This window comes from Aspergillus sydowii (genome assembly GCF_001890705.1).
Source record: "Aspergillus sydowii CBS 593.65 unplaced genomic scaffold ASPSYscaffold_3, whole genome shotgun sequence".
In the NCBI taxonomy this organism is placed as follows: domain Eukaryota; kingdom Fungi; phylum Ascomycota; class Eurotiomycetes; order Eurotiales; family Aspergillaceae; genus Aspergillus; species Aspergillus sydowii.
Window position 1 is genome coordinate 3,028,091 of NW_024467861.1, and position 22,632 is coordinate 3,050,722.

General features: G+C 51.3%; 10 protein-coding genes across 10 annotated transcripts; 6 read left to right on the forward strand and 4 right to left on the reverse strand.

The window, feature by feature from the left end:
* Positions 1-790: 790 nt before the first annotated feature.
* ASPSYDRAFT_1173185 (alpha/beta hydrolase family protein) lies at positions 791-2,259 on the forward strand. Its single transcript, XM_040840272.1, has 2 exons — positions 791-1,607; positions 1,671-2,259. The coding sequence occupies exons 1-2, from the start codon at positions 858-860 to the stop codon at positions 2,040-2,042; spliced, it is 1,122 nt and encodes a 373-aa protein (XP_040705275.1). The 5' UTR covers positions 791-857; the 3' UTR covers positions 2,043-2,259.
* On the reverse strand, positions 2,027-4,412 carry ASPSYDRAFT_174594 (uncharacterized protein). The gene is made up of 3 exons (XM_040843448.1): positions 4,203-4,412; positions 3,854-4,130; positions 2,027-3,793 (listed from the first exon to the last, which is right to left on the reverse strand). Exons 1-3 carry the CDS (start codon positions 4,291-4,293, stop codon positions 2,446-2,448), a joined length of 1,716 nt encoding a protein of 571 aa, XP_040705276.1. The 5' UTR covers positions 4,294-4,412; the 3' UTR covers positions 2,027-2,445.
* A 372-nt stretch (positions 4,413-4,784) lies between these two features.
* ASPSYDRAFT_828813 (uncharacterized protein) lies at positions 4,785-6,606 on the forward strand. Its single transcript, XM_040851178.1, has 6 exons — positions 4,785-5,141; positions 5,200-5,317; positions 5,364-5,757; positions 5,822-6,138; positions 6,194-6,401; positions 6,476-6,606. The coding sequence occupies exons 1-5, from the start codon at positions 4,876-4,878 to the stop codon at positions 6,311-6,313; spliced, it is 1,215 nt and encodes a 404-aa protein (XP_040705277.1). The 5' UTR covers positions 4,785-4,875; the 3' UTR covers positions 6,314-6,401; positions 6,476-6,606.
* Positions 6,607-7,501: 895 nt separating this feature from the next.
* On the reverse strand, positions 7,502-8,234 carry ASPSYDRAFT_88018 (uncharacterized protein; the record flags this gene model as incomplete). The annotated part of the gene is made up of 2 exons (XM_040851942.1): positions 7,502-8,109; positions 8,165-8,234. 2 exons carry the CDS (start codon positions 8,232-8,234, stop codon positions 7,502-7,504), a joined length of 678 nt encoding a protein of 225 aa, XP_040705278.1.
* A 1,614-nt stretch (positions 8,235-9,848) lies between these two features.
* ASPSYDRAFT_43399 (thermophilic desulfurizing enzyme family protein) lies at positions 9,849-11,526 on the reverse strand. Its single transcript, XM_040846640.1, has 2 exons — positions 11,018-11,526; positions 9,849-10,968 (listed from the first exon to the last, which is right to left on the reverse strand). The coding sequence occupies exons 1-2, from the start codon at positions 11,308-11,310 to the stop codon at positions 9,930-9,932; spliced, it is 1,332 nt and encodes a 443-aa protein (XP_040705279.1). The 5' UTR covers positions 11,311-11,526; the 3' UTR covers positions 9,849-9,929.
* Positions 11,527-12,087: 561 nt separating this feature from the next.
* ASPSYDRAFT_131028 (uncharacterized protein) lies at positions 12,088-13,078 on the forward strand. The gene is made up of 3 exons (XM_040840573.1): positions 12,088-12,247; positions 12,294-12,489; positions 12,546-13,078. Exons 1-3 carry the CDS (start codon positions 12,131-12,133, stop codon positions 12,956-12,958), a joined length of 726 nt encoding a protein of 241 aa, XP_040705280.1. The 5' UTR covers positions 12,088-12,130; the 3' UTR covers positions 12,959-13,078.
* Positions 13,079-13,168: 90 nt separating this feature from the next.
* Positions 13,169-13,837, forward strand: ASPSYDRAFT_88021 (glutathione S-transferase family protein; the record flags this gene model as incomplete). Its single annotated transcript, XM_040851943.1, has 1 exon — positions 13,169-13,837. One exon carries the CDS (start codon positions 13,169-13,171, stop codon positions 13,835-13,837), a length of 669 nt encoding a protein of 222 aa, XP_040705281.1.
* Positions 13,838-14,480: 643 nt separating this feature from the next.
* On the forward strand, positions 14,481-16,757 carry ASPSYDRAFT_29964 (uncharacterized protein; the record flags this gene model as incomplete). Its single annotated transcript, XM_040844709.1, has 1 exon — positions 14,481-16,757. One exon carries the CDS (start codon positions 14,481-14,483, stop codon positions 16,755-16,757), a length of 2,277 nt encoding a protein of 758 aa, XP_040705282.1.
* A 193-nt stretch (positions 16,758-16,950) lies between these two features.
* ASPSYDRAFT_88023 (uncharacterized protein) lies at positions 16,951-17,517 on the reverse strand (the record flags this gene model as incomplete). Its single annotated transcript, XM_040851944.1, has 2 exons — positions 16,951-17,124; positions 17,200-17,517. 2 exons carry the CDS (start codon positions 17,515-17,517, stop codon positions 16,951-16,953), a joined length of 492 nt encoding a protein of 163 aa, XP_040705283.1.
* A 2,494-nt stretch (positions 17,518-20,011) lies between these two features.
* ASPSYDRAFT_56762 (uncharacterized protein) lies at positions 20,012-21,858 on the forward strand (the record flags this gene model as incomplete). Its single annotated transcript, XM_040849270.1, has 7 exons — positions 20,012-20,103; positions 20,156-20,186; positions 20,237-20,374; positions 20,431-20,481; positions 20,532-20,557; positions 20,603-21,502; positions 21,558-21,858. The coding sequence occupies 7 exons, from the start codon at positions 20,012-20,014 to the stop codon at positions 21,856-21,858; spliced, it is 1,539 nt and encodes a 512-aa protein (XP_040705284.1).
* Between the last annotated feature and the right edge of the window lie 774 nt (positions 21,859-22,632).

Below are 22,632 nucleotides of genomic sequence, written 5' to 3' on the forward strand. Positions count from 1 at the left end.
TTATGCTATTTATTTAGGCTTGGTGTTCATGCAGAACATGTACTTGAAATGTGGCTACCTGAGTGCTGGAAGAGTCGAGATCGGATATATATATCCGCATCCACCTAAGAAACTTTCAACATGAGAATATTACTACTATGTAGCCATCTTCTGATTTCATTTTATGCCGAAATCCTTAATGCGTTAATTCCGTTAATTCGTGTTTCTGTTGATTTTAATTCTGAAACGCCGTACTATTTGGGTATAACATTGGCAGCCTCACCGAAGATCACCCTTTTAATATCTAGCTTAGCAGATTGTGTTTATTACTCCCGCACAACAAGTCAAAAAGATGGATAGGACATATCTACTGCATATGGTATAGCCATGGAAGAGCAAATGCCCCAGGCATCCACGCCCGATGCCCTAAAGAGTTTGGTCTCCGCAGCAGAGCGGATCAGACACGCAAGCTGATACAGCCGAGCTCGGCCTATATTACTATACAAGGTCTATGGCTAGTTTTAGCCTGCAGATGTTTAGTATGTAAGATATATGCAGGAACGGCTGGTGCTGGCACAACAATATAAATCTGCCAGATTTACCCCGTTCGCCATGAGAGAAAGAAATACATTCCTCAAGCCTTTCTACCCCCTTGCCAGTTCAATATGAAGTGCTTGAAACGATCTATCCTAGCCGCAGCCGGTTTCGCCATTCTAGGCAGCGCCAGCCAGCTCCCAACCCAAATCACCCACACCTCCCTGGGCAATGTGAGCCTCCCAATCCCATCTCTGGTGACATTCGGCACCGGGGTCGTCGGCGGACTATTCCACCCCATCGCCAGCGAAGACCCAGCAAAGGCCAAGATCGGAGTTCTGGTCATGCACGCCGAGCAAGACTACACCACCTTCTACCCCTGCACCGAACTCCCTGTCCGCGGATACACGACCCTCTGCCTCAACAACGCCCAGAGCAAGACCGGCGAGATGAACGACCTCGACTTCGAGACGATGATGAGTAACGTCGCAACCGGCGTGACCTACCTGCGAAATAAGCCCGGTATCGACAAGGTCATCATCTGGGGTCACTCGGGCGGCGGCGCCATGATGGCCGCGTACCAGGATGTCGCTGAGAACGGGGCCTCCGCTTGTAATGGGACAGAAAAGATCTACCCGTGCTCGAATGCAATGGACGGTCTTCCCCCAGCTGATGGAGTGCTCCTTATCGATGCGAACTACGGCCTGTCGACTATGACGCTTCTGTCTATCAACCCCGCCATAACGAATGAATCCACCGGTGCAGACATCAACCCCAGCCTCAACATCTACAACAAGGCGAACGGCTGGACCGAGAACGGCGGAAACTATACAAACTCCTTCATAAAGGAGTTCTGGACCGGTGTCGCCGCACGCTGGAACCGCATCCAGACACACGCATTACAGCGCAATACTCTCATCACCGCCGGAAAGGGCGATTACACCGATGACGAGGGCCTGGTGATCCCCGATGCGAATTATATCGGGTTCAACAATAAGATGATTACCCAGGATATTTCACTGCTGTCACACACCAGTTACAAATGGCCACTCCTGCATAAGAACGGTCGCAATACCACGCAGATTGTACCAAGCGTGCGCGTTGCATCGGCTGGGATCCCCAGCGCGGCGGATTCATTCTATACCGGGGCGTTGAAGACAACGATTACGCGCTTCCTGTCCACATTTGCCATCCGTATTGACGGGGCCAATTTCCGTGTTACGGCCGATAATATCACAGGGGTGGATTGGACATCGTCCCAGACGGCGCCGATTGGGAGTGTGCAGGGTATCACGAAGCCATTGTTGACGATGGGGAATACGGGACACTATGAGTATTTGAATGCCGAGAAGATTTACCTTGCGGCCAAGTCTAGTGATAAGTCGATTGGGTTTGTGGAGGGGGCGCAGCATACTATAAATACTTGTACGGAATGTGAGAGGTTTCCGGGGGAGTTTGGGGATACGGTCAAGACGGCGTTCGATTTTATGGATCTGTGGTTGGGGGAGAGAGGAAGGTTTATCCGGTGACGGAAATGAAGTACTAGGTCTGAAGGAGGCATAATATGGGCCTTGTGTATACTTATTCGCGATGGAAGATGGACGTTGGCACCAGACTGCCACAATCCATAATAGAAAGCCGGACAATATGCCAGTCACTATAGGCAATTAACTCCACAACACACAGAGACTTTTTATTCTCTCGTAGCGAGTGACATCGCGGTTTGTTAAGTCCATTGCAGTGAGAGTAACTCCGTAAATCACTGGAAAGCGGCCCAGATCAGGCCTGCCCTTAAGTGGCGTTGAATTCATAATTGGGAAATGCCTGAACATTTTCAATTTGGATCGTAAGGAAGGCATCCCTTCAACCTCAATATACATAACATGCAAAAGCTAGTACTTCGTCGTCGCATTCCAATATCAAATGATGATATCAGGGCAAGCCCTCGTTCTCTAGAAGGGATACTCGCATCTCCTCCTCGAGGAGGCTATTTATGCTCTCCTGTAGTGCCGATACCCTTCTTTGTACCTCCTGCGCTTCTTCAAGTCGATTCCCGCGTAGCAACCATCGCCGCAGTTGGCCAAGGAGCATAGCAGCTCGGATTTGACACTCCCTGTCGGAGCTTTGCAATCGGTGCACGGCTGCTTCAATGTATGCCTCCCCCCATTCCTCGTGATCCCGTGCAAACCAATACCCAGCCAGAACTTGCGAAGCGAAAACAAAGTATTGGGTTTCGTTGTTCCAGGTACAAGGCTGAGTTATTCGGCTCGATGCCCGGTCATAGAGCTGCATACCCAGATCTGATATCTCCCCGCTGTTCTTGCTAGTGGCGCTATAGTAGATGAAATATGTATAGTCATGCAGAATTGATAATGCCGTATCAGAGGTTGGGCCCGTGGTTCTATCGGCGGTTTCCAAGGCACTTTCATAGTACTGTGCGATTATTTCATGGTTCACATTTCCAGTCTTCCACTGCTTCGCGTAGTATACCCACATTGAAAGCACGACGGGGTGGCCAGGGCCAACGAAGTGCTCGAAGCTTTGGAGTGTCCGCAAATGCCCGATACGAAGAGCCCAGAGAAGACAATCCATATCCATTTCTGCCAGAGCTTCGAACACCTTGAAAACAGGATCATGTTCCCCTTTTGTGGCATCAAGGGCATTGCGAAGATAAACCAAGAAACTTGCTTTTAAATGAGCATCGTCTCTGGTGGATGTAAAAATACCATATAGGTACCGGCATATTCTCCAGAGCCGTGACATCAACTGAGGACTGTCCACCATTACAGCAGTCCTGATTGCTCGACGGACTTGTCCCAGCTTCATAGTGCCAGCGGCTGAGTTGCCTTCTCGAAATAAAGACCCTGCACCCCATGCCTGATCACTCAGCTGTTTCCAGCCTGGGCCGCCGGATGTATAGCCAGTCGGGTCTAGCATTTCGGTCGAGTTGAATCTCCACTTTCGACCTTGAAACAGGTAAAATATGTAGTCATTGACACTAGACAGCATCTTTTCCTGTAATCGGTACCCGCGCGGATCGCTAATTATAGGGACTGTTCTTGCATATTCTTTGTCTTCCAGCGCGTCCTGAAAGTCAGCAGTCCATCTGTTGTCTGAAAGTATCGCTGTCCAGGCCCCGATTCGATGTGCATCTGGGTTTGTCTTGCGTTTTCGTGGGCTGGGGCGTCCTCCAGTACTGTTCCCCTCTTGCGTCCCATCGACTTTACCTTGATTAACCTGGAAGTTGAACCTGCGTATGGTTTTATCGAGGTTTCCAGGTCTACCAAACCGCGTATTAATACGAGATGGCACACAGGATGAATGGGATCGAGGAACTTACGTGGAACGGAAGTTGTAAACCAAAGCTAGTATACCTAACAGGTCGTCGCGCGATTGGGCCATGTCATGGGATATTCGTTTAATTGGATCTCTTAAGCTCTCCCATGCTCGGAGCTGTCTGCCTCGTAACATATCTTCGTCTTGTAGCAGCGCCCACCCGTCTTGGGGCGGTCCCAGAGGTATTGATCTGTAAACCTGGAATGTCCGCCTCCCCCACCCATACTGGTCTTCTTCAGTGGGGATGAAATTGCAAAACCCTATTCTCTGTTGCCCTCCATCTACAAAATATCATTAGCCGGGTCTGCGGTCTTGCGACCTTGTGGCCTGACCAAGTAATGCGGGGAACCTACTGTTCGTTACAAAAACTTCATGTACTGGGCGAGATCCCACTTGACTGATCTCGAAGGCCACGATCTCTGTAGCTTCCTTCTGTGTATTCATGGTCAAAAAGAGATGCCGAAGCCACCAGCGGAACAGATATAGAACAATATAGCCTCTTCCCTCCGAGAAACTGACAGCCAGGGCTCGGGATATGGCAACGCTGATGATCTCGGTGACTGCCCGTGGACTGGGAATTCGATGCGCTATGCGCCAAGGAAGTGACGTCGAGTTTGACCGTCAGCTGAGGAGTTCGTGCCTTCCTCTTCATTGTGGTTGGTTTAGTTAAAATCTCCCTGCAGGTGGAACCTACAAGGGTCCTGCATGGTAAGACGGATGCTATTGGATACGACCTGCGGCCATCCAAAGAGGGAAGAGGCGAACATATGGTACAGTCTCCGTTTACCGGAGTGGCAGTATATGGAAGAGTGTCAGGATATGCCATGGTATCGGAGATGGATTACCTGTTCAGCCGTGAGCATACGAGGGGATTTTGGTCCATAAATATCTCCTTCGATCCCCAGCTTCTGATTAAAATTTACAATTCTCTAAAGCACCTATCAATCTCCTTCAGTGACTATCTATTTGCTTTGGTATTAACCCAATACTATCATTTCACCTAATTACGCCCATAGAGGTGTGTCAATGGAGAACAATACTGCTGACGAGGTCTCCCTGGAGCAGCAAGCTCCCAGAGAGACAAGAGCAGAGCTTGTACAAAGACTCCAAGATACCGCCAAACTTGCAACGCACCGGCTGCAACACTCCTCTCAAATGGCCCAGACCTGGACTCTTCCGGCCAGGGTATTCCCAGAGTCCATCGTCACCATGGCTGCTTGTCTGGCATCCGGATCCGAGGTTGAAGTACGAACAACCCAGCTTGATATCAAGATTCCAGGACTTGGTCACCCGTATGCTCAGGGCCTCGATTGAATTAGCGCACTTGTGACAGACTCATTATATCTCCAGGCAATCTTTCCTAAATGCCTTACTTAACTACTGCTCGACCCTCGGCAGGAATGCCTTTGAACAATCCGAGCAAGGCATGCAGAGTATAGACTCTATTGCATCTTCTGCACATCGGAAGGTAGGTTGATGTTATCGTCGCAATGGATATAGCTAAACACCATCAGGTCGAGCATATAATGCAGCTAGTTGGTCGTCCTGAACGAGACTTCATACTGCAGACCGAACTCAAAAGCTTCCAGTCCCTGGGCGCAAGGCTAGGTGAAAAGATAGGTGAAATAGACGATGCATTTGGAGTGTGGACTACGTTTATCGATGACCTAGCCCTTAAGCTTAGCAACAAAGTGGGGCCTGCCCCCGACGAGGAAACATCCGATGCGCAGCTCAGCGTGCTGCAGGATGCGTATGTCAGGTCGGAGGAAAGACTGAAGCAAATCCAGGCCGAGTACGACAAGCAGAATTCCCACATTGTCGATCTGCTGCGTCGGGAAGCCCCTAAGGCATGGTCGCAGGAGGAGACCATGACGAAGCTCTGGGAATTAGCTTCACAAGAAGACGATGGCAAGTTCTACCCTTGATCCATCTGGCCTTTTCTTGATTGTGAAGCCAACTAACGGCGTTGCAGCATGGCCCGGTTTGGTCAATATCTGGCGAGTGGTCTGGAAGGGCGAGAAACGCAGACAGAAAAGCACCGAGGAAAAGGTCAAAGTGCGGATGGAAAATTTCACCGAGGCATTGAAGGTCACTGCTGCTGATGTCCAGCGCGAGCAAGCAGCTGTCGCGGAACAGATCCAAGCCTTAGGTAGAAATCTCCAGCGCATCGAACGAGACGTTGAAACCGCGAAGCAAGAGCACGAGGCTGCATCGGAACGACTGATAGTGGCGTCACGCGGCAGTTCCAGGAGGAATCTTGAGCTGCTCGCAGATAAAAAGCTTGACTTGGTTAGTAGTTTGCTATCCCCCTTACAGTAGACGTTGCAGATGCTGAAGGCTACAGAAAACGATCGAGAAGATCCTTACGGACTCCGCGCAGGAGCTCAAATGCCTCCGACATCATATTTCCAATCTAAAGACCTTCTTCACTGATCTCACGAATGTGGTAAAAAAACACTGTTGACAGCTACAATACGTTTCACCTTAGTGCTCGATTGGAGCAGCCGGATCATCCCAACGATACCGTGAGATTCACCAAAGAGGACAAGACCGTAAGAGACCCGGATGGCCCCTATTTTACTATGCTGATACTAACTGAAACTAAGACTACCAGGATCTCCTCCAGCAAATATATGAGATCCGCTATCGACTTACCAGTATTTCAAACATGTCGAGGTTCTACGTCCATGTATCCAGGCGCTACATTCGCACTGGTCTCGACAGCATGGATAGGCTCAGCCGCATTGACATAGACGAATTCAATACCAAACAACTTCAGCTTCAGGAATGGTGCGACAATGCGACGGATGAGATCGAAGCTCTGGCTCGCGAGGTATGTGTCCCTTCAATGTTCGGGTATAAGGAACTCAGCTTGACGTCTCAACAGGGTGTCGAAAAAGTACCTCTTGACATCGAAAACAGTCTGAAGGAGTCTCTTGATACGGCAATGCGCAGATATCAATTCTGGGCCGGGGAATGAGGAATCGCCCTGTTATCCGTTTCCGAACTTTTTGCTGGTCTGTGGTTGATTCAACATCTACCCCCTGCAATTGCGTCTGACTTCCTTGATGTTCTTGGCCCGATCCAACATCGGGACCGTAGTATAGTTAGTGGTGCGTTTTACCAAGTTTTTACATGGACTTAACGGCAGGTAAATTGAGGTTCAATACCAGGAAACAATGTGACTATTGGGTGATATAAGTTCTTCGTTATCAAAGATATAGATGAGATACTGCAGGTAACATAACTGACCGGCATGGGTGTTCAACACCTCTAACTATTGTCTATCGTCAACATGTTATATACCCACGAGGCTTATCAAAACCCTTCGGCTACCTCAGCCATCACCTCTGACTATGATGACACCCCTCTAAGCAGATCAGTTTAGTCCTACGATAGGGAAATGGTATGAGTAGTATAAACGAGTGTATTAAGACGTCTTATCAAGTTGTGCACAACAAAGAAATAAACGAAAGGCAATGTACATTGTAAAGAAACTTGAAACTGCTGCTCATCTATCAATCCCATCCAGTACTGCTATACCAACGCTTTGCCTCACTCAATGCCTGATATTAGGGGCCTAGAAGAGCCAGCCAAAGCACTAAGCAAGCTCAGAGTCCAGACATTTCCAAAGGTCCACCTCTGATCGGATTCAAACCACGGTGGGGGCGGGAGGGAGCTCGCCATCAGTAGTCTTAGGGGGAGGAGGGATGTCGCCACGCTTCCCGTTGTCGTGGCCATCCAGCGTAGGAGGGGGCACCTCTCCATCGGTAGGCTTAGGGGGAGGCGGGACCTGGTCACGCTTGCCGTCGCCCTTAGGAGGAGGGGCCTCTCCGTCGGTGGGCTTGGGGGGAGGGGGGAGATCTCCTCGCTTTCCGTTGTCGTTGCCATCGTGCTTAGGAGGGGGAACCTCTCCGTCGGTGGGCTTGGGAGGAGGTGGGATATCTCCACGCTTGCCGTTGCCATCTCCCTTATGGGGCGGAAGCTCGCCATCAGTGGGCTTGGGAGGAGGCGGGACGTCGCCGCGCTTTCCATTGTCGTTGCCATCGTGCTTAGGAGGAGGGACCTCTCCGTCGGTGGGCTTGGGAGGAGGGGGCACATCCCCACGCTTGTCGTTGTCATTGCCGCCGTCCTGGGGAGGAGGAGGGAGGGTGGTGTCGGTAGGCTTGGGTGGAGGAGGGTGCTCGTCACGCTTGGCGTTGCCAGCAACAGCAACATTGGGGCCGTTGGGAGGAGGCACGTTGGAGAGATCAGTTGGGCCTTGAAGACAGTGTTAGCATTCGATTATGATTGCTGGTGAACAGATATGACATACGAGGCGCTGGAGGAGCACCGGCAACAAAGCCAGCGGCCATCAAGGCGGACATAACAGCTGCGATCTTCATGTTGACGATTGTATACCGTAGGTGAGAAAGTGACTGAAAAGGGAGTGATTGAAAGGACTTGTTGTGTTGAGATTGTTTGGTGAGAATGATGACCTGAATACCGATGTTGTTGGCTCTCTTTATATCCTGCGATGCTCCTACAATGTCAAGGTCCTTGCGCACTTTGTCACGTCATTCGAATCATTCATGATGCCTGGAGTGATTGATCGCAATAGTCCATGTAGTCGTCACCCAGATATCCAGATGCGGCAACCAGCAGGTACGTCGACAGGGCGGATCTGGCTGTACATCACGGCTAATTCCGAGATATTGCGACGATTATGCTCATCTACACCGTCATCTTATGTTCAATCTTAATTCATCCTTCATGTGCTCGCCGTTGCATCTCCGTCAGGCATCCCTCCCGCCGCATACCTGTCAGCTATACAGTGCAATAATGCCTGTCAGAGACAGTCACTGTACTCACTAGTCACTGCTCTTACAGTATCTTATCTGATAACGACATGATGCCAATATTGCAGCCTGTCAGCCTCGTCCGCGTCATCGGCAGTAGAGTCTCCACCGTGGGCGGCGTGTTCATGGCGGAAGATCGACTGGCGCCGCGTAGACAATCCACTCCGTTATGAAGTAATCTAAAATTAGAGATTTGGCACTCATTTGAGTGCTTAGCCAGGGGAGACTAAGCGGTTTAAGATTAAAGCTTGACCTGGCGGCAGATGGAGAAGGTGGTGTCTTCTGCCAACGCCCTAACTGCACTTTATTTTTGGCAGAGGTCGTGGCTGTACTGTGAGACCCACTAATTGGGCTGCCAGTTAAGTTCTCTGCTGCTGAACGGTTTTCATATTCAAAAATCAAATGTAACTACTGAGGTTTGTGGGTAGTTATGATATGGTACACAGTGGCTGTCGAGGAACCGTACTATTGAATCTCCCATGTGAAATACCCAATTATTCGACCGTCACTACCGACGGCTTCACGAGATGAAGCATTCTCGAACGATTTACCGGTAATTGGCCAGACGCCTATTTCCGATTAATCCGGGGAAGCTTCGTAATCTTCAGCTCTCTACCGACATTCCCCCGAGCAGCTGAAAACCAAACAGGTCAAATACTCCGAATAGACTCGGAAAACGCAAGGCCGCTGAGTATTTAGTCTAGACCTCCGCCTGCTTGAGGCAATGATGTTCACGACGCGAATTCCGACTAACCAGTTCGCCGATCGTTGTTAACACCGAGATCCAGACGGAAAGAGCTGGCGAGGCTTGCCGAATAGGATCTCACTGTCGTGACGTGAATCCAGCATTCAGCTACGAATCGAATGGAGCTGTGGGCGACGCTGTAGGCGAAGGAGGATTGCGCGATATGCCTGCAGTGGATGTTTGTCGAAAGCACCGTAGAAAGCCAGACCATTTACCGTATGAGGAGATACCCACGAGCATGAGTGTGCTGTCGTCGACTTTACAAGGTGGTATACTTGCAGGATACAACAGTACAGGTCAATGAATGACGTGGCGAGCCTTGACAATGGTGACAGATGATCTATCATCTTGTTGGCGCCAACTTCTCGACTCCTTCAGCACATAAACCGTTAAAGTCGGTTCGTCAAGCAGTGACAGGTCAGACTGCATCCTCAAGGCACGGACAGCTCCGAAAAACATGTGAATTGATAATGCTATACCATTATTCCATTCCAGGCTTATGTATACCATGACGGCGTCGGATACTCTTTTAGCAGCACATACCTCCCCAATTCCCGATTCTTATACGCTACCGGGTCATGCAATGTATGCGTCCTGATATCCCTCCAGAACCGATCCAATCCGACCTTTAACGCCGTCGCCCTCGCCCCCGTAACTTCAAACACCCCCGATGTCACGCGCAGTCCAACATCTGTCGTGACGACCTTGACACTGGCCACCCATTCGGCGACCTCTCCTCGTTCTTCGGCGGTTAGGGCGGGTCGGTTACTGCTATACTTCTGATACAGGGAGGAAAGTTGCTCTCCTGCACGGTCGGCCAGTGCCTCTGTGGCGCGTAGATGTGCGAAGAAGTTTCCATACCGCTCCAGGATGTAGAACTCGTCTGTTGCAGCATCCTTGTTGTCCCCTCCGAATGGCCAGGCGCGGGTGCTGGCTGTTGTATACTTGGATGCGAATTGCAGAGACCCGATGGCGATTCCGAGGTAGAAGTTGCTAAAGACAAGTTGGATGCTAGACGAGTCAGTAATGGCATGTATTTCAAGAAACATAGCTGGGACGTACGTGGGAAGCAGTAACGCCGCGAACGAGGTCAACAGGATATCCTCTCGCGGTTTCTTGCTCGAGGCATCCCAGCCCAGCGCATCGGTCCATGGAACTCGGACATTCTCGATCTTTACCCCTCCTGACTCTGTCAGTCGCAGACCGATGTTATGCCAGTTATGCGCGAACTGGATTCCCGCTTGACGTGTCTCGACTAGAGCGAAGATGTGGCCTTCTGTGCCTTCAAGGACGCCTTCCAGCACTGTGAGGTCCGAGACGACGCCTCCGGTGTTGAAGTGCTTCGCGCCGTTGAAGACGATATGATCGCCGTCGGATGTAATCTTCAGATCGCTATCGCGCGGATTCACAGCACCGCCGACAAAATAGTTATTGGAGATGATGAGCTCGTGTGTCCGCTCGATCTGCTCTGGTGTGCCGACGACGTTTGCTGTCGTGGACCATAGTAGATGGTACCCTAGGAGCATTCCAATAGACCTATAATCTATTAACTTTCATACAATTGGGAGATGGAGGGGGCTCCTACCCATCTGCCTTTGCAACCTCCCGAATGGCCTGGTAACCAACACTCCACGGCTGTTCTCCGCCACCATACTTCTTAGGTCCGAGGAGCTTCAGCAGCCCGGAATGTTTAAGCAGTGCTACTTCTGCACGCGGGGATTTATTCTCTTGGTCTCGTTTTGCTGCGTCCTGGGCGAGGACGTCGGCTACCTCGCGGGCCCTAGCTAGCCATGCCTCCGCAGTGTCAGGGAGGGTGGACCATTTCGTCTGGTATGAATCGTAAACTGCGGGGTCTGTTGCTGGCACGGTTGCTGCCATGATGCGGTATAGTATATTCTTCACGGTCTTATTATTGTTGGGCTGTGGTGCTTCCTGTGGCAGGGTGAGGGCAGTATATCTATTCGCGCCGAGGAAATGGTTCCTATCGCGATGGCACGATATTCAGGGATGATGGCACAATGCAGTGATATGCATCATGTCGCGTCTTTCGTAGAGTTTCTGTAACTCGGCCGATAAGTATATTGGTATCGAGATCGAGGGTGTCGTTGTCCAGAGTTGATCACGCCAGAATCTAATTTATTGCGTAACTGGGAGGGCCTTGAGCCAGAGATAATTTTCACAAGTAATTGGTGGTTCCTTTGCAGATAGCGAGTGTTCTTGTCTATGATTTGCATGGTGATTCCAACAGTGTCACGGTGCTGACTCGGGTCTGATATATATTGTGGCTACTACGCTTCTAAAATTCACATCATCACCATCGATTTAAACGACGTCATTCTCAATTTTCAACAGAGTTCATCTACAGTAGTGATAAAAACTACCAAAAAACCGATCTCGAGATTTGCTTGTCGGCCGAGTAGAGAATGAAGTGCACAAGCAGATCGAGGCAAGCACACCATCCTAGGGCTGATTATGCCACCAGCACACCACACAGCATCGGCCATCCACCCGCTAATCAGATAGACTCTAAAATTGGACTACATTATGCAGCTAGAATTGATGGGGGTTGAGGGAGTAAAAACATCTAGAGGTGTCCTGCACGCCATACCCTTTTACAAATGATGCAATAAGGACTTCGATATAAGAGACCTGTGGCTGGGAATACCGACCGAAACCATGCTCCTTTTATTGTTTGACAATGGCGTCTACTATTAAACAGGATGTTAACCAAAAGAACGGAGCGAATTCTGTCGACGTTGAGCGACAAGGAAGCTCATCTGTGGAATATACCGCTCCAAAGTCCCTCGGGGCTGGGGTAAGTTTATATCAATATACCAACGCAAGGATGCTGATTGTAGCAGTCCGCACTAGCATTAGGTGCCTTTGGTACGACACTGACGACGCTCTCGCTGAGTCTAATGGAATGGCGAGGCGTCACGACCACGAATGCCTTCGTCGCCAATTTCTTCTTCATCGCGGCCTTTGGACTGGTTGTGACTGCGCAGTGGGAGCTCTCGATCGGTAACGGGTTCGCGTATACCGTGTTTAGTGCTTTCGGTATGTTTGTACTCATTCTAAAGGTTTAGATATCAAATAGTGAGTTGACTTGGTAGGCCTTTTCTACGCCGGCTATGGCGCTCTCCTTACACCGGCATTCGGGGTTGCCCAGGCATACGGCGGAACAGATACAGCAGAGTATAACAACGCGGTCGGATTCTTCATGATCTTATGGACTGTCTTTGTGTTTACGTTTCTTATTGCTTCGCTTCCAAGCAACATCGCATATATACTGGTGTTCTTGTTTGTGGATCTGGGGTTCTTGACTGTTGCGGCGAGCTACTTCGCGAAGGCAGATGGCCATGCTGCGTCCGCGGTTGCTCTGCAGAAGTCTGGAGGTGTGTTTTGCTTTCTGGCTGGTCTGGTTGGATGGTATATTGTGTTTCATCTGCTGTTGCAGGACTCATTGCTGGATTTGCCTCTGGGTGATACGTCGCGGTATTTTGGGAGGAAGGGGAAAGCTCAGTAGTGGAATGGGCAGGGAAGAATTTAAATATCTATAACACCAACTTTGATGTACTGTTATTCTGGGTTAGCAGGGGTCTACCCAGGTAGACTTATTGATTGTGCAATATCAACCCCTCATTGCGTCCCCTCGAGAATTTAAAGGACACTCTCCCATCCAGTATTAGCCTGGTATACACCGTACTCACTAGATTTAATAGACCGTTATCTCAACATGCCAACCCTATACAGCTATAAAGAATCCGGCAACAGCTACAAAGTCCGGCTACTGGCCGCCTTCCTGGACGTCCATCTCTCCATAATCGAAGTCGACTTCCTGGGCGACGAGCAGCACGGCGACAAGTTCCTATCCCTAAACCCCAAAGGCGAAGTCCCCGTCCTCGTCGACAACGACGTCGTGCTCACAGACTCCGCCGCAATCCTGGTCTACCTCGCCGGGAAATACGCCCGCCCGGATGAGAAGGGATGGTGGTCGACCGATATCACCGAGCAAGCACAAATCACGGAGTGGTTAGCATTCGCAGCGAGCTGGGTGCAGTATGGTGTCTTCACTGCTCGTGCCATCTTATCGTTCGGGGGTCCATATAACGGGTTGGGAACAGCAAGTACAGATCAGACATTGAAAGAGTCCCAGATCCGCGGTATCAAGTCGCTGCAAGTCCTGGATAACGTTCTGGGTAAATCGCCATGGTTGGCTTTGGGTCGTCCGACTATTGCTGATGTCGCGGTCTTTGTTTATGTTGCCCTTGCGCCGATGGGGGATGTTTCTCTCGAGTCCTTTGGGAATGTCAGGAGCTGGATTGATCGTATTAAGGAATTACCAGGATTTATTCCGATTGATGGGCTGAGTGATCCTCTATATAGGAGACGGGGGAATGCGTGAACTGTGAACTCCCAGTTGGAAGGGGAAAGAGCAGACAACAGCCATCTGCCGATAGATGTCGGGATTATGAATGTCGGATTTAGGTATCATTAATTACACAATTTTAAGGCTGGGCTGGTGGAGACCAATTCTTCACAGCCCCTGAGTCTGCGACAGATGAAGCTCTGATTTGCAGCCTCGATCACATCTGATAACTTGACCCACTGCTGCGAGACAATCTGCCCACGCGTCGTTCCAAAAATCTGGTCCGACGTTCCTGAGGAATCTCTCGACTGCATAAATGAATATGCTGTAAAGATGGATGTCTCGCTGTGTGATGTTGCGCTCATACCGGGCTGTTTCCTCGACGAATATCCAAATAAGCCCTCTCATGGCCGTTTCCTATAGTCTATGGCCGACCAGTATAGCCGACGTATTCCCGTATCACAATGGAGCTGGACTCCGCTGGAATGGTTCGGAAAACCCGAGTCTGAGGTGGCTCCTGCTATACCGATGCCGCAGCCAGTGCTTCAGTATAAAGCGAACTACTGTCTCAAGTCTCCGACTTTTCTGCTGTATATGCTGCGCCGCCATATTTAACGAGGTACCTCCCCTCCCTGTACGTTGAGGATTTTCGCCCATTATTCTCTTATCAATCGGCGCCATGAGGCTCCTCAATGCAGCCCTCCTGGCCACAGCAGCCCTGGCAAACGGAATAGAAGCAGCAGGGAATTCTTCAACCTCTCCATCCCTGCTCTCATCCGGTAATATAAGCCTGGGCGTGTACCAATCCGCCTATGAAAAGGCCCAAACCCTAGTATCCAGCCTCAACACCACTGAAAAAATCACCGTCATCACCGGCGGCTCCATCGATGGCGTCTGGACAGCCCTGCAAAGCAAAGACGGCATGAGCTCCGTCAACCAGCAATACTACGTCTCCAGCTTCCCGCTCGGCAATGCACTGGCCATGACATGGAACCGCAGTCTCGCCTACGACCAGTTCCTTGCTACGGGGAAGGAGTTCTACGGGGTGGGCTATAACCTTGTTAACGGTGCTGTGTCTGGGCCCCTTGGTCGCACGCCTTGGGGTGGCAGGGGCGTTGAGTCTTTCTCCCCTGATCCGTACTTGTCCGGTATCTTTACCGGCGAGGCAATTTCGGGCCAGAATGCAGCTGGTGTTGTTTCGACGGGTCGACACTTCCTCTTGAATGAGCAGGAGACGAACCGGATGGGGATGGGGGATAGCCAGTCGTACTCGGCGAATGCGGGCGACAAGGCCACGCACGAGCTGTATCTCTGGCCATTTGCAGACGCCGTCAAGGCCGGGATGGGAGCGCTCATGTGCGGCATGAACCGGGTGAACGGGACGTATTCCTGCGAGAGCAACGCCATCCTGAACCGTATGCTGAAGACCGAGTTGGGCTTTCCAGGTCTCGTGCTGGGGGATGTCGGCGGACAGAAAACGTCCTACAACTCTGCCAATGCTGGCTTGGATTACGGATCGAGCCAGTACTGGTCTGACGATATCATCACGGCCGGCCTGCGCAATGGATCTCTGACTGAGGCGCGTCTAGACGACATGGTTATGCGCAATGTCATCGGATACTTCTATGTAGGGCTGGATGATGGAAAGCAGCCCTCTGTCGCCGACACCACTGACAACCGCAACGTCCGGGCAAACCACACGAAGCTCATTCGGCAAGTCGGTGCTGAGTCCCTTGTGCTCTTGAAAAACACCGCCGACGGCAAACTGGGCCTCCCACTGAGCAAAGGTGGCTCGGTATCCATATTCGGCGCACACGCAGGCTCAGCCATTGCGGGCCCAAACCACGAATTCAGCATCATGGGCTCCGATGCGGATACCTACCAGGGCCATCTCACCAATCCAACTGGCTCGGGTGCGGGATCAGCAGCCTATATCATCTCACCGCAGATGGCACTGACCATGCGCCAGCGCGAGAGCGGTGGTATGCTCTGGTGGATTACCAACGACACGTACTCCTCCACCAGCTCCAGCTCAGGGATGGGTGCAGCTGGTGCTGTTGGCGGCGCTGGTTCAGGGACATCAGAGACCTACTCGTATGCCAACTACGCGAGTAGTTCTGATGCATGCCTCGTCTTCCTCAATGCCTTCTCCGGGGAGGGTGCAGACCGTGGGGAGCTATACAACTCCGACCAGGATGCGATGGTCCTCGAAGTCGCAGCGAACTGCAACAATACGATCGTGGTTATCAACACCGTCGGTCCCCGGCTAATGGAGAAATGGATCGACAATGACAATGTGACAGCTGTGCTTTACGGCGGACTACTAGGCCAGGAATCAGGCTTCGCCATCACGGATGTCCTATACGGCGACGTCAACCCGAGTGGAAAGCTCACGCATACAATTGCCAAGAACGCGAGTGACTACCCGGCTTCGATATGCGAGACGGCAAATTGCAATTTCACTGAGGGCGTGTATATCGATTACCGCTGGTTCGAGGCCAGGAATGTCACGCCGGGATACGCCTTCGGACATGGGCTTTCGTATACCACCTTCGGTTATGGTGCTGTTCACGCGCGAGTAACGGATGCGGCAGCTCTCGATTCCAAGTATCCGACGGGAGCTCTTGGTCTGGGTGGGTACGAGGATCTCTTTGACGAGGTGGTCAAGGTCACCACTACGCTCTCGAATACCGGGCCCGTGGATGGCGCCGAGGTCGCGCAGCTGTATGTCACTTTCCCCGCTGAGGCGGCGCAGCCGGTTCGTGTTTTGCGTGGGTTTGAGAAGGTGCAGGTGTCTGTTGGTCAAGACGCACGCGTATCGTTTTCCCTGCGACGGAGGGATCTCAGCTATTGGGATGTGAGGGCGCAACAGTGGGCGGTTGCGCCGGGCGTGTACAAGTTCTCGGTCGGAACGAGTTCAGTGGATATTCGGGGCACAGCGACAGTTAACATTTGACATGGATGGGAGGGACATTAATAGAATACTGGGATAATTGGGATACTCCTGTATAAACTGAACCTTTATGAAGCTGAATCTTAGCTAGCCACAACCCAAGGGTAAAAGCATCGAGAATTAAGAAGATAGTTTATATACTTTTGTATGCTCACAGCAGGCATCACCCTTTTGTCAGATCCTATGCGAGGGACCCCTACTCAACCGTGAACCTGAGCTGCTTATGATGCCCGCCACGCCCACCGTCCCACTCCTTCAGTTTAAGATAATAATCCTCATCGTCGTACCAGTCCCAGTTCGGACCATAGTTCGGTGCCTGGGGAGCCGTCTTCTTCACCCCAAACAGAGAAAGGAGACCGGTTGTCACCGGCTACGCCGCGACTCTAGTTAGCCTACTGCCTGGCAGTACCATGCATCTGGAGAGACCGGAAAATTGGGAGCATACAGAAACAGTCTTAATCCCCTGCCAGTACCCACGGGGGGCATCGCCAGAAACAAGCTCTAATGCTTCGGTGTCGTCGTCGACGGTAAGCCAGCGCTTCGAGTCGCCAGAGCCTGTAAAGAAGCGGCCGTCGTCGTCGACTTCAAAGGTCTCGCAGGTACTTTCGCGGAGCCGGGCCTCGCTGTCCAGACACGCTGTGTCGCTGTTGTCCGATGAGATGGTCCCGGGCTGGTTAGTGGGAAGGTCGATCCATTTCCCTTGCGCAATGGCGGGCGTGGCTAGGGCTAGTGAAAGGGCGGCGTAGACGGTTAGACAGCGCATTGTGATTGACTTATATCATGGCAGTCACAGGACATTTACGGTCGGGGGACTATTGCTTTATACGCCCCATCAAAGCCCATTCGGAATTGCGGCTTCTTGCCAGTCTATTCTCTGGTTTGGTGAGATCATGCCGTGGTCGAGATCTGGGTTCCATGGTTATGGCTCTGACAAACAAGCACATTATAGCTGGAATGGCCATTTCCGGGCGATTGCGGGTCAGAACAGCCTGTATATTCCGGGGAGAAGTGGCTGTTATTGGATATTTGCATTGTGTGCGACAAACGCAATAACAAAGTCATACTGGATCTGGCTACGTCTACTGGCAATCGGTGAAATTGCTAAAGAGTGACTGACTAGTGTGGAAATGCGCGCGACCCGGCTGAACCTTAATACAAAGGATTCGGTCAGACGATTCTTGGTCTGTTGGGTGGTTACCGAGAGCGTCTTGGATTAGAGTTACCCGGACGTCATGACTTGATATCGCGGCGAATTGGATATGAACAATGATAACGGCGAATACCAGACTAGGTCTATCCATCTAGTATAGCCTACATTGCCGTATCAAAAATATGCAAAAAAGCCTACCATTAAAAGGGAATCTATACATGATGTAGCTATACCATCTCAATGCATACTTATGGTGTGGTCTTGCTGCCATCCATCCTTTTCCTGTCCAATAGAGGGGTAATCCATAACGATGGCTAATTCGGCGCATATATTAAGAAATTCCATGTTGCTGGCTGTACTTCGTCGAGCGCGAGGGAGGGTGAAGCGTTGTATTTACATCAGACAAGTCTCATCAGCCACAGAATGCCAGCCTAGGAATGCTGCAGCTGGCCAAGAACCTTCTTCAAGGAGCGTGTGAGAGACTGGATCAACCGAGAAGCAGCCTCTGTAGTCTACACTACTACAGACACCTAAAAGATAAAACTCTAGCCAGTTCTTCTCAAATTCATGCAGGTGGCCCTCGCGGCCACGCGAAGGAAATCAAATCAGCGACGTACGTCAATCAAGAGTCAGTCCCGCCAGAATTTCCCTTGGTCTGAAATGGCCTGGTCATTTACAGTCTTGTTATACTGTAGCTTTTTATCCTTTGGTTCCGCCTGTTGCCCTAGATCGGCCTGTTCTTTATACAGCAAACCAACACCGAGATACATATGAGTAAGAGAAACATAGATCCGGATCTGCTTTGATGAAGGGGACACGTCTATATGATCGATGATCGACAGGATCATTGAAAATGATGCAGAAAAATGTGATCATTCTACAGGATTTCCCTGTGGAGAGCTCTGATCAAAAGTGCCCAGCGGCAGAACAGTAGTCTCTCTCGCCTTTACCCACACCTGAGAGGGAAGCTACATCATACATGCAAACAATGTAGTCATACTACTCAGTCCATGCTGGCAACTGCCATGCTATATACGCTTTATCATGCCATGTACCTTTCACTGGGATTCTAGCGAACAGGCTGTCGTCCTCGACCAAGGCTTTTGCAGAAAATAAGCAAGTTGAGACATGCGAGAAATTTTAACGAGACACAATTCAGCTGGGAGCGCAGTGTCTGCATTTCCCATGAAGCTCCCCGCAAGGAGCCATTCCTGAAAGATCACTGAGGAAGGGGGTATATCTGTGTAGTAAATTGTACTTGAAATCCCATCGGCCACACGCTACGAACGAGAATACCTCCCTGATCCTCCTTGGCCCATACCGTTGCCATGGAAAATGGTATGCCCTGGATAGATCCCATCCTGTTCTCCTGCGTCGAAACCGCAGTATTCCATTCGTGACTACTATTATATAGCTACCAGATGCATGCACCCCGGGATGTTTGCCGGGTATCGCATTTAGCTTCGTCCTACAGCATGTCAAGCCCCGCAGGAAACTCTAACATAGATAGGCTTATTGAATAATTGAGGGTCAGGCTCGACAAGTTCGTTCGTACCAGGCTCCTCCACTAGGCGCGTTATCGCCAAGGGCTACAAGCCTCCAACGCATGGACACTGGAAGGGAAATGCAACGGCGCGTCCCCATTCAATTGTTGTCCGGGACTGCTTCAAACGTCGACCGGTCAGCACCACTGGCTTGGATCTCCTCTCATTCCCAGCCGCCGTAACACGAAAATTCCCTCTCTCATTCCTGCGGTGGAGTCGGATTCTTGTTCCCCTAGCGGGTGGTCATGTCGATGGAATGTCTGACCCGCCCATTGAATATTGCATATGTTCTCCAATCATCGCTATGGTTGCCAACGAGTTCCATCTAAACGGCTATCCCGAGGCATATCGATCCGTCTGAAAAGGCAAGGGACCGGATTCAACGGCCAGCGGCATGCTAGGTTGGACACCTCGCTGTCTTGGCACAAGACTCCAGGTATGTGCCGTGGCTATATGTATGAGTAGGAACCGTTTATTATTGTCTACCTCTTCCTCGGACATGGTACACCATTAGGTCTGCTTTTAATTCCCAGAAAGCCGTGTTAAAACTCCCGCCAAAAGCAATGAGACGAACAACCGCCGTGCTTGGCTCCCTTCTGGGTGCCCTTGGGGCCCAGGCGCAGGATACATGCGAACGAACCAAGGTCGCCGTTCTGTTAGTCTCCCCGGGGTTTCTAATGCTCGATCGCTCTTCTAACAGTCTGCAGGGGTGCCGGTGTTGCTGGAGTCCAGGCTGCGGTAAGTGGCGGTAACCTTTCCAACCGGCCTGTTAACTGAACGCTGTGCAGCATTCACTCGCAAACAACGGCGTCGATGACTTCGTTATACTCGAGTACCAAGACCGCATTGGCGGCCGCATGCACGATGTCGCTTTCGGAGAAGGACCTGATGGGAAGCCCTATATCGTCGAGGCTGGAGCCAACTGGGTATGCCTATGAAGTATGTTACATATTCAACGAGACGCTGATGCATGCAATATTAGGTCCAAGGTACCGTTAGCGGAGACGGCCCTGAGAACCCTATACACACTCTGGTAATCACTCACCTCCTCCTGCTTCACGGACGAGCTGACCAGCGGAACAGGCCAAAAAGAACAATCTTACATGGCTGTAGGTAGGCCATGTCCTTTTTGGGATATGCAGCTAACCTCCCAGCGTAACCGACCAAGACGATCTAGCAATGTTCGATGAGAACGGCCCCAAGGATTTCGGATACGCCATCGAAGAGTTCCACGACGCCATGGAAAGGGTCGGCCAAGACGCCGGCGCTCTCCTGGTAAACAACCTCCAAGACCGAACATACCGCTCGGGGTTTCGCTACACGGGCTGGAACCCAGCAAAAGACGACCAATACCGCCAGGCCGTAGAGTGGTGGCTCTTTGATGGTGAATTCGCATTCACCCCGGACGCGAGCTCGGAGATCTTCACCTCTGTTGCAGAAAACGCAACGTTCAACTACTTTTCACCCGACAATAACTTCGTGTATGACCAGCGCGGGTTCGCCACCATCATCCGTGAACAGGCAAAGACGTTCCTGACCGGAAATGACCCTCGCCTACGTCTTAACACTGAGGTCACTGGTGTAGATTACAACAAGGACTCGGTCACCGTCCACACCAAGGATGGCTCTTGCATCGACGCCGACTACGCCATCATGACTTTCTCCCTCGGCGTGCTCCAGCGTGGTGGACTGCAATTCAACCCACCGCTCCCAGACTGGAAATCCGCTGCCATCAGCAGCTTCGAGATCGGTACATACACCAAGATCTTCATGCAGTTCGACGAGCCTTTCTGGAATGAGACGCAGTATCTCCTCTATGCTGACCCGGAGACCCGGGGCTACTACCCCGAGTACCAGCCCTTGGACCTTGAAGGTGTCCTCGAGGGCTCGGGGCTCCTCGTTGCGACTGTTGTCAACCACCAGTCGTACCGCGTCGAGGCACAGTCCGACGAGGAAACCCAGGCTGAAGTCATGGCTGTCCTCCGGTCAATGTACGGCGACCAAGTCTCGGATCCAAAGCATCTGTGGTACAAACGCTGGACACAGACACCTTGGTACGTCCCTTTCTCTTCCCTCTCTATAACCTTACCACCCCGCTAACTCGCGCAGGGCATACGGATCCTACTCCAACTGGCCCCCAGCAACAAGCCTCCAGTCCCACCAGAACCTGCGGTCGAACGTCGGTAACCTCTTCTTTGCCGGCGAGGCGACCAGCCAGGAGTTCTTCGGATACTTGCAGGGTGCTTACTTTGAGGGGACGCACGCGGGCGAGTTTATTGCGTCTTGTCTTTCGGGTTCAGGCAACTGCACACTATCGGATGAGCAGAAGAAGTATCCTGTGCTGACTGGTGTCACCCCGTATAACCTGTATACCTGGGATAACGGGTGGTTTGCCGATGCTGTTGAATGATCGACCTCTCGCGTTCTGTCTGGGGACGGAATGATCGAATGTGAATGGAGGACTTTACTGTTGAAAAGTGTACAGTAACGAGTTTTGTCATATGCTGGCTTAATCTCTGCAGTTGGGTTATATCCTTAAAGTAACTTTGTAGAGAACCGTCAAAGTGAACACAATAGTATAGCCTCTAATTGGAGATAGTTTGTATTGATCTATGCGAGTGAAAACACTCAAGTATCTATACCCCCTGAAACACCATCATCCCCTCAACGACCTTCCCCTTGACCTCAACCTCTCCATTGGGCCCTCATTGCCGCTCACCAAATGCCCGCCCCAGCTCGTTTTACCGGATTCCGAGCGGAACTGCCGGTAAAAATCAGCAACTACTAACAGTGACAGTAGACTGTCCAAAGCCACACTGAGTCGGCGTCACCGTCTCGGTTTCCGTCGCCGTCTCCGTCTCCGTCTCGGTGTCGGTCCGGAATTTCGTCGTGGTCTGCGTCATGTAACTCATTCGGTAAAGGGTCAAAGTCTCGGTGACAATACCATAAGAATAACTACCAGATCGTGATGGTGATGGCGATAGTGATTGTGCTGGTGTTGATGAGGCTGCCACCAAGTGTGACAGGCTGCCGGTTCTGGTGGGGGATGCGGCCCTTCCGCTGGATTTGGGCGTGCATGCTGTTTTGGATGGACTTGTGTCTGGGCTTGGGCTTATTCCTGCGCCGAGGCCTGTGGCTGTTGGGAGGCTCGATGGTGTGCTAAGTAGGGGTGTGCTAGAGGCTG

Excerpts from the sequence above, each read along its gene's own strand:
- ASPSYDRAFT_174594 (XM_040843448.1), bottom strand. The coding sequence starts at position 4,293 with ATGAATACACAGAAGGAAGCTACAGAGATCGTGGCCTTCGAGATCAGT. Across the intron at positions 4,131-4,202 it reads TGAAGTTTTTGTAACGAACA|ATGGAGGGCAACAGAGAATA; the intron begins GTAGGTTCCCCG and ends GATATTTTGTAG. Across the intron at positions 3,794-3,853 it reads GTTTACAACTTCCGTTCCAC|ACCTGGAAACCTCGATAAAA; the intron begins GTAAGTTCCTCG and ends GCGGTTTGGTAG.
- ASPSYDRAFT_131028 (XM_040840573.1), top strand. The coding sequence starts at position 12,131 with ATGGCGTCTACTATTAAACAGGATGTTAACCAAAAGAACGGAGCGAAT. Across the intron at positions 12,248-12,293 it reads CAAAGTCCCTCGGGGCTGGG|TCCGCACTAGCATTAGGTGC; the intron begins GTAAGTTTATAT and ends TGATTGTAGCAG. Across the intron at positions 12,490-12,545 it reads TACCGTGTTTAGTGCTTTCG|GCCTTTTCTACGCCGGCTAT; the intron begins GTATGTTTGTAC and ends TTGACTTGGTAG.
- ASPSYDRAFT_1173185 (XM_040840272.1), top strand. The coding sequence starts at position 858 with ATGCACGCCGAGCAAGACTACACCACCTTCTACCCCTGCACCGAACTC. Across the intron at positions 1,608-1,670 it reads CCACGCAGATTGTACCAAGC|ACAACGATTACGCGCTTCCT; the intron begins GTGCGCGTTGCA and ends GGGGCGTTGAAG.
- ASPSYDRAFT_43399 (XM_040846640.1), bottom strand. The coding sequence starts at position 11,310 with ATGGCAGCAACCGTGCCAGCAACAGACCCCGCAGTTTACGATTCATAC. Across the intron at positions 10,969-11,017 it reads GAGGTTGCAAAGGCAGATGG|GTCTATTGGAATGCTCCTAG; the intron begins GTAGGAGCCCCC and ends AATAGATTATAG.
- ASPSYDRAFT_828813 (XM_040851178.1), top strand. The coding sequence starts at position 4,876 with ATGGAGAACAATACTGCTGACGAGGTCTCCCTGGAGCAGCAAGCTCCC. Across the intron at positions 5,142-5,199 it reads ATTCCAGGACTTGGTCACCC|GCAATCTTTCCTAAATGCCT; the intron begins GTATGCTCAGGG and ends TTATATCTCCAG. Across the intron at positions 6,139-6,193 it reads CAGATAAAAAGCTTGACTTG|AAAACGATCGAGAAGATCCT; the intron begins GTTAGTAGTTTG and ends TGAAGGCTACAG.